We start from the raw sequence: 11,554 nt of genomic DNA, 5'->3' as shown, positions 1-11,554 counted from the left end.
GCCATATGATAATGACCGACTTACATACGTCTCTTTACCGACGACTGCTCTCTTATCAGCTAAGCCATTGAGTACTGTTTTAACACAAAACTGGTGGTTTATCTTTCGAGTACAGATGGCTCTCGAGTAATGAAATCCTGAGTAAAGTTGTCACACTACCCCTTCTTTCCGTATTCCTACCCTATTATATATATACGTATATATGTTTATATTTTGATACATAATTTTATCGTGTTTATTTTTATTCTCTTGTGATTATTTATTTTTATAAACCCACGCACTTTAATAATAATTTCTTTATGATCTAATTTGATTCGAAAGTGATTTTTTAATAACTTTCAACACTTTACAGTATAATTTATATTATTTTTATTTTTTTTTGTTTTACACACTTGCACGCACTGATACAAGTAATCATTTCAATATTATTGATAGAAAACAATTAAATACATAAATAATATAATGTAATGTCGATAATCGGACATAATGAATTGTCACATTCTAAAGAATATGAAAGTTTCCGCAGCTCTATCCCATTGAGAAAAATTGTTGTTGACAATGATGGAATTAAGGTAATATATAATGATATTATTATGCATATATTTTATTTAATTATCTATATTTTACTCGTTTTTTTTTTTTCTAATTGAGATAAATTAGTTTTCTTAAATTATTGAGTTTTTATGGATATTTAACATTTCAGGGTTGGAGAATATATGACTCAGGACCAAAAACTATCAAATGTCCATTAATATGTTTACCTCCTGTCAGTGGAACAGCAGATATATTTTTCAAACAAATATTAAGTTTAACAGCTAAAGGACATCGTGTCATATCGGTAACAAAATCCATTATTCATTTACATCTGTATACATTTATTTATATATAAAGTATAAATTCCCCGTAAATTTTTTTTTCAATTATTTTATTTTAGGCTGAATCCCCTGTCTATTGGAGCATCAATGATTGGTGTGATGGATTTAAAAAGCTTTTAGATTATTTAGAATTAGATAGAGTTCATATTTTTGGTGCATCTTTAGGTATTTAACTCTCAATTACAATAGCATTACTTTCATTTAATTTTTTTTAATTATTTTCTTTTTCATTAATAGGTGGATTTTTAGCACAAAAATTTTCTGAAATTAATTCAAATTGCCCAAGAGTTGCTTCATTAATTTTATGTAATTCATTTTCTGATACATCAATATTTAATTATAATGACTCAGCTACTTTGTAAGTTGTATTATCAATAATATTATTCACGTAATTTATTTTATTTTATAATTCAAATCATCAATAAATTTTAATCATAGTTTTTGGATCTTACCATCATTAATTTTAAAAAAAATGATTATGGGAAATTATGCTACAGAAAATACATTGGTTGATAATGAAATGATTGAAGCTGTCGACTTCATGGTAGAAAAAGTAAGTATAATATTTCTTTCATAATTATTTTTTACTTTATTTTTCCTGTTATAATTATTTTTTAAGTAATATCATTTCATTCTTTATAATAGTTGGAAAGTTTAACTCAATCAGAGTTAGCATCACGATTAACAATTAATTGTGTTAATTCTTATGTTCAACCTCACAAAATGGGTAATTTGCCTATTACTATAATTGATGTATTTGACGAATATGCATTGTCACCTGTAGTTAGAGAAGAAATGTATAAATGTTATCCAAATGCAAAGTTAGCTCATTTAAAGAGTGGCGGTAATTTTCCATATTTGAGTCGCTCAGCCGAAGTTAATTTACACTTACAGGTACGTTTCATGGTTTTTTTTTTCAACTTGATACTATAAGAATTTTCAATAAAAAAAAAAAAAATATTGGCTTTGATTTAATTTTCTAACGTGTATTGGCTTACATAAAATTGAGCTCAACTGATTAGCTCAATTAAGATTAATTATTTAGCTCATCGATCGTACAATACCTCGGAACATGTACTGTACGTCGAAATACCGATTTTTTCTTTAATATTATTTTATGTATAAAAAAAAAATTTTTCAACTCGGAGTGCTTAAATGTTTAACGACAATATTTTTTTTTTCATTTAATGTGTGAACTGGAACACAGTTAAAACATTTTGAAATTGCCTATGAGTCCTAACATTTGTTTTCACTTGTTTTTTTTTAATTATTATTAACTACATATATATATTTATTGTTATTTTTTATTTTTTGTTATTATAGATCCATTTAAGACAATTTGAAGAAACAGAATTTTCATCAAGACATTTGAAATAATTATTATAAATTAATTTTAAATAAATTAGTATAGGCTTGATTTGTTTTTTACCGATAATTTTTCAGTTATTTAGTTAGTTATACAAGAATTAATTTTTTTATTTTACTAAGAAATTTTTATTATATCAATTAATTAATAAAGAGTAAATTATAAATTTTAATTACAATTTTATATTTAAGTACTTATTTGTTGAATTTTCTTAGTATATTAATAATATATATTGAAATTCATGTATTAAATAATTATTAAAACTAAAGTAATAATAATAATGGTCATAATAAAAAGTATTATTATGACTATTATTTTTTCTTTTTAAAAATTAAACATTAATAATGAACATGTAATGACAAAACGCGGTTACTGAACTTGACTGTATGTGATGAGACCATAGAAGAACGGATCAAGGTATCGATTCTCATCCACAAAAGAATGATAGTGGTCATTCACGTTTCTCTTTTACTGTGTGGTTGCTGTAATGTGCAGCGGTCTTTCAGTTTCAGATTACACCAAACTACGCCAAGCATATACTGCAAGTAAGTATTAAAACTCTTTAGTTTTATATTGTTGTATAATAGTAGATATCGAGACATTGTATCAACAATGATGATAGAAGACGTCTGTTTTTCTTCATCATAATTTTTATTATTTCATTTTAATACGTTTAAAATTTAGGTTCTTAATAAATATTTATGTTTTTAGTGTAAAATCCACTCTGTTACATCTTAAATATAATGGTATACTATTTATATATGCCAATTGTGGCGGTAATAGGTTTTTAAATATATACGACGTCATTATGCACTACTAACAATCTATAAAATGTTTCAACAACGGTAAATATATGTGTATTAGAACTAAACTTTTTTTATTATCTCAAGTACAAATAGATAAAACTAACAACTTAAAAATTTAACATTTATATATACATACATATATATTCAATAACATTATAGGTTGAGATAAAAGGATCATATGTTTTTCGTAATAAAAAAATTACTGAAAATAATAAAAATAAAAAGCAAATTAAAATTTATATCAAAAATAATAATTACAATAATGACTAAATTTACTAATACATTATCATCAACGGAAAATATTACAAGTGAAGAAACTTATCCTCTATTAATTACTGAAAAAATATCAATTTCTACGAAATTATCATATTCTTTGGGACATATATTTAATGATCTTACAGCAGCTATGTGGTTTTCATATACTTTGATATATTTACAAAGAATAGCTAAACTCGAACCATTGTCGGCTGGTGCTTTACTATTATTGGGTAAAAATAATATAATCATTGTTATTTTTTATATAAAATGACGATAATATTTACATCTTTCACATATTTATATATAATTTGTTAAATACTTTTTTTTTTTTTTTCTATTGCCAAGGTCAACTGATAGATGCTTTAATGACACCAATTTTTGGAATACTTGTGGATAAATATCACAGAAAAAAAACATGGCATATTATTGGATCAGTTCTTGTGACGTTGTCATTTCCAATTATTTTTGGAAGTTTTTTTGATAGCGTTAAAAATAATTACATTTCAATGATTATTTATATTATAAGTATAATTGTATTTCAAACCGGATGGGCTGCAGTTCAAATTTCTCATTTGTCTATGATACCTATGTTGACTAATTTACCATTGATACGAGCAGAATTAACAGCTATCCGGTACAGTAATAAAAAATATTTATTAATTAATAATTAATTATATGTAGATGGGTATCATTTAACTTATGTTTTTTATTTGTTTATTTTTATTACATATACTACTGCACACAGCTATTCAGCTCAAGTAAGTGCAGCTGTATTAGTTTTTATAGTCACTTGGATAGTTCTCCCAACAAATGAAAATTCTATAGTAAAATTAAGTGAACAAGACGACATTAAATTTCGAGTAATAAGTCATATTATTATTTAATACAAGTTTATAACGATATTTTATTTTTAAATCTAAATTAAATAATTTTTTTTTTCTTCTATTCTCTTATAGAATATCGTTTTAATTGTAACAACATGTGGTGTGACTGCAACAATTATATTTCATGCATCATTAAAGTCTCATTTACTAGAACACAATAACCATTGTAATACTATTGAATCATTAATTACAATTCCGTCGTTAAAAACTGATTGTGAAAATTCATCAAACAATAGTACCAATAAAAATTATTTCTATAGTAATAGTAATAATAATAATATATCAAGAACGATAACAACAGATAGTAGTATTGGTGTTAGAATTTTATTAAGAGTTGCTTTGCTGTATGTTGCTAGTCGATTATTTATTACTTTAGCGACAGTTTATTTACCACTTTATATTGAAGAAACTGATGTTGGTGGTAAACAAGCATTAGCAACTGTACCTTTAGTATCATACATTGCATCATTTATATCATCATTAACACTTAAGTATATTAATCAATCATGTGGTACCAAGGTGAAAAATTATAATATTTATTATTACTTTAGAAAAATTATTATTATTAATAAATTGTATTACTTTTTTCATATTTAATAATTCAGATTTGTTATTTACTGGGCACCCTTATTGGAATATTAGGAGCAATTATTACAGAATTTGTAGGAAATCATGAAATAGTAATATATTCAATAGCTATTTTAATTGGAGCTGCAAGTTCAATAACTATGGTTACTGCATTAAGTATTACGGCAGACTTTATAGGAATGAAAACGGAAAATAGTGCACTGATCTATTCTATTGTTACTTTTTTAGATAAAATTATTACAGGATTAGTTGTGGTTTTTATTGAAAAATGGTAAAAATATATATAATATACGTAATTTTTTTTGTTTTTTTTTTCTTCAAGTATTAAAAGTTTAATTATTATTTTTAACTACAGGCGATGCATAGATCAAGAATTGTGCCCAAATTATAATCGAGATACACTTGCAGTTGTTTGTTGTGGATCAATGGGGCTAGGACTAATTGCACTTATATCATTATTCCGATAGTAATGAGTACATTATTCCACGTATATAAGTTATAAAAATTTATTATACTTATACATTTTATAAATTATAAGAATAAATTAAAGGTAAAAAAAAAATTATTGAAAAAAATATATTTTATGATTACTTCTTAAACTTAATTAATGATCAATATATATTTTTTAAAACAAATAAACATGTAATATTATTAGTCGTATACACTGAAAATAATTTTAATTTTTACTTTTTTAATTAAATGAATATTAATTTAATTAAAGTAAATTTATTCAGATAGAAATTATAATTTACTTCATTCAAAAAAATATGTAATTGTAACTGTAACAATAATAAATATATTTATTCAAGTCAAACAATGTTTACCTTAAACTATTTAAAAAAAAATTAACAGTTACATAATAGTTAATATTTTTTTATGACTAGAAGTAAAATGAATGCTGCTACATGGAATACCATCAATTTATAATTTATTTATATTACTTCTCAAACTAAATCAATAGTCGAATATTTTAGTCTGATAATTCGGAATATTTCTATTAGTACAATTAGAGTTTTCTGACTAGAAAAAAGGGGGCAAAAGTTGTTCAGTTAATAATAAATTTATAGATTGTTATGTAAATAATAAAAGTAAATATTTTTATCATTACTTTCCCGTTATTTTTTTTTACTTTCCTTTACAATCACATTTATTCAAAACTTACTAAATAATTAAGTCGAAACAAAAAAAAAAATCTAAAAGAACTTTTTTTTTCTTAAACAAAAAAAAATTCAATAGTAACCTGAATAATGATGATATCCAGATTTTGTTAAATGATATGGCGCAGAATTAATCGGATAAGTAGATGATGGCACATTGTAAGTGGTCAATGGAGATGATGAAGAAACTACCATTCGATCATTTACAATATCTGAAGGTATAATATGCATAGAATTCGATTCTCCTGGTAATGATAGTGATGATGATAATGATTGTGGTTGGGGTCTTACTTCAGAAGTAATTGCATGTAAGTGATGAGACCGTGACGAACTTAAATCAACACTGTATCTATCACTAGACATTAAATCTAAACTAATAACTCGTAAAATATCATTATGTGAACTCGGTAGTGGTGATGGTGGTGATGGTGATAGTGGTGACGGTGATGGTGATGGTGATGGTGATGGTAATGGTGATGGTGACGATAAAGTTGAATAATTATTAGTCATAGTAGTAATGGAATTAGCTAAAGTTTTTCTTAGATCTACACTCTGATTTTGATCAATATTTAGTGAATTATGCTGATGATTATAACGTATACTTTGTACTTGCAATCCAAAACTATTAAGTCCACGAGCCGACATATCAAGACCCTGTAATTCACTGTTACTATTATTTAATATAAACGATTCAGAATTATGATTATTATTAGTATTTGAATTAATATCACGATTAAAATCTAAATCAAGTGAATCATATTTATAAGATGTTGATAAGTCTAATTGTAAAGTTTTTTCTTTCACAGAAATAGTTAAATTTTGTGCTACAGTATCATTTTCATCACTCGATAAATTTTCTGTGGATACTTTATGCCGGTGATCATGATCGTCATGGCGATAATTATGATGATGAATTTGGAGATAACGAGAATTCGAGGCTGTAGATGACAGGGTAGTTAAAGGTTGTATAGATAATAATTGATTATAACTATTTGTTGAAGAATTACATAATGATTCATTATTATCGTGATGATTATGGTTGAGATTGTGATGATGACGGTGATAATGATGGTGAGGATGAAGATACTGATCAGCATTATGATTTCTTACGGAATCACTGGTATTTGTGGAATCAATTAAACGATGATGCGAATTAAAATCAGAATTAACATGATTTGGAGATAGAGAATCTTGATGACGATTATCATTTAAAGTAGTAGATAAAGGAGACATTACTATATCTTGCTGTTGTTGCATATAAGATTTTAAATTATTTTCATCAGCAGTAATAGTAGGAGATCTAGAAATAAGTAATGATGATGATGATGATGGTGGTGGTGGTGGTTGTAGTGGTGGTGAAAGAGGAAGAACAGGAGATTGTAGCCGATTTGAAATTGTTGGGTAGAAATTTTGATCACGATTAGAATAATCAACAACAGAACTAGGAACAACTGTTGTTGTCGTTGTTGTTGTTGTTGGTGGTGTTATTACTACTGCTACTGTTCCAATATCTCTTTCAGCGGCATCAAGAGCCGCTTCAACTAATAAACTAGCATTTGTACTTTCAGTTCGTTCATAAATTGAACTTATAACAAACTTGCTATCGTCTGTAGTAGTTTCTTGACTTAATTTAGATTGTTTTTTGTTTTTATTAATATCATTATCCTGATAATCATCATCATCATCGCTACTAAACTCATTATGGAGAAAATTTTCGGTCGATTTTACTGTAGATTGAGTAATGTGCTCAGTAATTTTAGTTAATGGAAGATTAAATTCACCCATCCATTTTTTACTCCCTTTACTTTGTAATCTTGATGTCGACATATCACCAACAATAATACTATTACTACTACTACTACTACTACTACTACTACTACTAGTACTAAAATTTATATTATCCTGATGACGATTAGTTGATAATACTGTAGAATTTCTAGTTAATATTGCCGAGCGATTATTTATTAATTTAGTATGTGATAACGGTGATAATTCTTGTAAAGTTTCAATTTTTTGTTGTGGTTCAATACAACTTTTTATTAAACATAAATCAGGTTTACTTAATTCTTCTTGAGAAATTTCTAAATTTTTCTGAGATTGCTGCTGCTCTTGATAATGATAATGAGATTCATTTAGAGTTATATCATTCTTCAAACTATCTTCAGTTTTATCCTATAAAATTAAGTAATAAACCATAGAAAAAATGTAAAAACCATAATAGTAATTACAATAATATTAATAATTACTTGATAATTATTTTGATTTAATTTGACTGTTTGATTGGTGTTGTTTATAATAGCACTGTTGCTGTTGCTGTTGCTACTGTTATTATTGTCTTCAACAACTCCACCACTGTAAGCATCAAATGTATATGCTACAGATCGTTCTATTTTTGGCATCATTTCTTCAGTTAAGCCATGAACTTTTTTATAATGAAATTGAAGACATTGTTTTGTAGTAAATGCTGCATTACAATCATCTTCTTTACATCTATAATTAAAATAATATATAATATATATAGGAACACACGTATATTTTAGACGAACTTACTTAAATGGTTTAACTCCACTGTGCGTTAACATGTGAATTTTTAAATTACTTTTGTTTTGAAAAATTTTACCACATCGATCACAAGTTGCTGCGCCAACAACATCTTTATGATGAACCTCCTTCATATGTCGTTGTAAAGCAGCACGAGATCCCAATAGTTTTAAACATGATTTGCATTGAAATTCTTTTAATACTTCTGACATATCTATTGTAGTAATAATAATAATTGATAAATAATTAAATAAAAAAAAAAAAAAAAAAGAATAATATAATATAATTAAAAAATAAACTTACCACTATGCATTCGTTTAATATGAACTTTTAATTTTTGTGGCTGACAAAATTTACGTCCACAAAAATCACACAATGGTCGCGATCGTTGTGGATTTTTTGCACATCCATAAGTTCTATGCATTTCTAAATAATTTAATCGTAAAAAAAATTTTTTACAATACTGACATTGATAAGCACCACGTCCAGAATGTAATTCCGATGCATGTTTCATAATATTATCTTTACCTAATACAGCAGCACCGCAAATTTTACAATGATACTTTCTTATAGTTAAACTGTAATTAGTATCATGAAATATACAACAATGAAGACGATAATAAATAGAATGTGAAAAATTTAAATTACAACCCCCACAATTTGTTTTATCATTTTTATTTTTTCTCATCCAAGCGGTAGATTGTGATTCAATCCAGTAAGTCAATTCAATACCTGGTTTAATATTTTTCATACTAATAAAATAAAGTTTATTATTTTTATTAACAACAGCAATATTACGTTCATCTTTATTATCAGCTGGTCGCATATATCTTATCCAATTACTTTTTAATGGATTTATCGTACTAATATAACATATTTTTTTATCATCATCATTATTATTATTATTATTATTATTATTATTATTGTTAACTAATATTATTTCCCAAATATGACGCATTGAAAAATCATCTGGAATGTCCATTTCCTTTATATTAATACCAACTAACGGGCCAAATTCAACATAAATTGGAATTAAATTTTTAGCGAAAATTCCAATACCATGATCTGATTTTTTAGTAATTTTTAATTCTAAACATCCTGGTAATGACTCGCGTGAATACAATGGTCTCTTATCAATCTCTTTATTAGTCATGAATAAATTTTTTTTTTTTTCTTCATTATTTAAAATTATGTTAGATTTTGATTCTACTAATGATGCCTTTATTGACTCATTATCAGAATCATCATGTAAACCGAAACCATTATCATCAACATCATCATCATCATTATCATCATCATCATCATCATCATCATCATCATCATCATCATCATCATAATCATCAGGATTATCAATGTCAATAGTGCTGGTAGAATCACTGATTTGTAATTCATACCCTTCAGATGTTGGATCTTCTGAAGACATCGTTACTGCTTCCATAACTTGCTCATTGCTCGAATGTTTTTTCAACCATTGCTGATACGTAATGATATCTGGAATTTTTTCAACTGGTGATAATAGCAATGGACATGCATCTTGAACATGATTACTATTACAACTAGAACATATTTTTATTCCTAATCTGGGTTCATCACAAATTGTCGCTGTTACTGTAGCCATTAATTCATTGTTTGAATGATTATCAGCATTAACTGATGACAGTAAAGTTTTATCTTTGAATGATTCAAAAATTAATTTACTTTTATCTAAATTATTTGATATCATACCATTTTGTGGAACTTTTCTTACATCATGAATTTTTTTTACGTCATTATTATATTTATGTTTTTGTTTACGATCCTCTTTTTCATTGTTTTGTAATAATTGGTGTTGTCGATATTCTTTTTTATCATTATCTGATATTACTTTTACTTTAGATTCTCTTAAATCATTATTATTTAAATATTTCCGTTTTTTACGAGTTATTTTTCTATCAATATTTTCTTTACTACTTTCATTTATATTATTGTTGTTATTATTATTATTAATACTATTTATATTTTGTTCATAATTAAAATTACAATTATTATAATCATTGTCATCATTATTGAGCTTTTTTAATGCTAACGATGCTGATGCTGATGGTAGTAAATTTACTACTTTTTTAATCTCATCATTATTATCATTTTTAAAACTATTTTTATCATTTTTGCTAATATTTTCTTTAATATCTAAATCATTAACAAATACTGTTTGATCTAGTTTATCAGTCTTACGTATAACAGATTCATCTCCATTACTACAAATATCAAATTCATTATGTAATTTTACAATATTATTTGTTATCATAGATGTTTCATCATCATTTAAATTAAGACTATTATTATTATCTTTATTTTTTTTTAATTTTTTTCTTGTATTACGTTTATCTTTATGTTTTATTTTATTTTTACGCTTACTTTTATTTTTACAATAATGTGTCATTGGTAATTTATGATTTTCACCTGATTTATTTACAGATGTCTTAAAAATTTTATCATTTTCATTACTCTCATCATCATCATCATATTTATCGTTTCTTAATTTATTTGAATCATTTTCATTGGATTGAGATTGCGCAATAGTCTTGCATACATTATTTTGTCTAAAAATAAAAAAAATAATTAAAATAAATAGTTAGATTATAATAATATATTTATATTAAATACCTGTCAGAGTCAGCAAGATCAAGTAAATGAATAACGAGATCATCATCTGTAATAAATTTCATTTGTTTTTTGAGTTTATCCCACCGTTTAGCATTATCGACACCAATTTTAATATTTTTATAATGATTAACATGAGTGATTAAATTTTTATCATTTACTGGAGATTTGTCAGTGCTAATAATAGAGGTTCTTGCACTATGTTTTATCATTTTTTTCGGCATAACTGCATTATTGTTTAAGATGTTGTTGATATCTCCAAGTTGTTTTCTACAAACTTTAATATTATACCAGTAGTAATACTTACTATGCTAAATTATAACATCTTTTACACTCATACAATTTGCTATTTACTATTATTATTTGCAATACTATTATAAATTCAGATACTGTTACTGTTGCTGGAACAGGGACTACAAATACTATAATCTACAAT

General features: G+C 25.5%; 3 protein-coding genes across 3 annotated transcripts; 2 read left to right on the top strand and 1 right to left on the bottom strand.

Annotated features, from left to right (window-relative positions):
• Positions 1-202: 202 nt before the first annotated feature.
• On the top strand, positions 203-2,356 carry LOC130663967 (maspardin-like). Its single transcript, XM_057463563.1, has 7 exons — positions 203-572; positions 704-838; positions 935-1,040; positions 1,113-1,233; positions 1,314-1,428; positions 1,521-1,769; positions 2,199-2,356. Exons 1-7 carry the CDS (start codon positions 468-470, stop codon positions 2,250-2,252), a joined length of 885 nt encoding a protein of 294 aa, XP_057319546.1. The 5' UTR covers positions 203-467; the 3' UTR covers positions 2,253-2,356.
• Positions 2,357-2,552: 196 nt separating this feature from the next.
• LOC130663965 (uncharacterized) lies at positions 2,553-11,553 on the bottom strand. Its single transcript, XM_057463560.1, has 5 exons — positions 11,122-11,553; positions 8,779-11,057; positions 8,485-8,689; positions 8,181-8,424; positions 2,553-8,106 (listed from the first exon to the last, which is right to left on the bottom strand). Exons 1-5 carry the CDS (start codon positions 11,340-11,342, stop codon positions 6,007-6,009), a joined length of 5,049 nt encoding a protein of 1,682 aa, XP_057319543.1. The 5' UTR covers positions 11,343-11,553; the 3' UTR covers positions 2,553-6,006.
• On the top strand, positions 3,226-5,270 carry LOC130663966 (major facilitator superfamily domain-containing protein 12-like). Its single transcript, XM_057463562.1, has 6 exons — positions 3,226-3,535; positions 3,651-3,939; positions 4,051-4,165; positions 4,262-4,708; positions 4,795-5,048; positions 5,133-5,270. The coding sequence occupies exons 1-6, from the start codon at positions 3,226-3,228 to the stop codon at positions 5,242-5,244; spliced, it is 1,527 nt and encodes a 508-aa protein (XP_057319545.1). The 3' UTR covers positions 5,245-5,270.
• Position 11,554: the final 1 nt, after the last annotated feature.

Source organism: Microplitis mediator, chromosome 2 (assembly GCF_029852145.1).
Source record: "Microplitis mediator isolate UGA2020A chromosome 2, iyMicMedi2.1, whole genome shotgun sequence".
Taxonomy (NCBI): Eukaryota; Metazoa; Arthropoda; class Insecta; order Hymenoptera; family Braconidae; genus Microplitis; species Microplitis mediator.
Note: the sequence above shows the minus strand (reverse complement) of the source record. Positions and strands in the feature narration are given on the sequence as shown.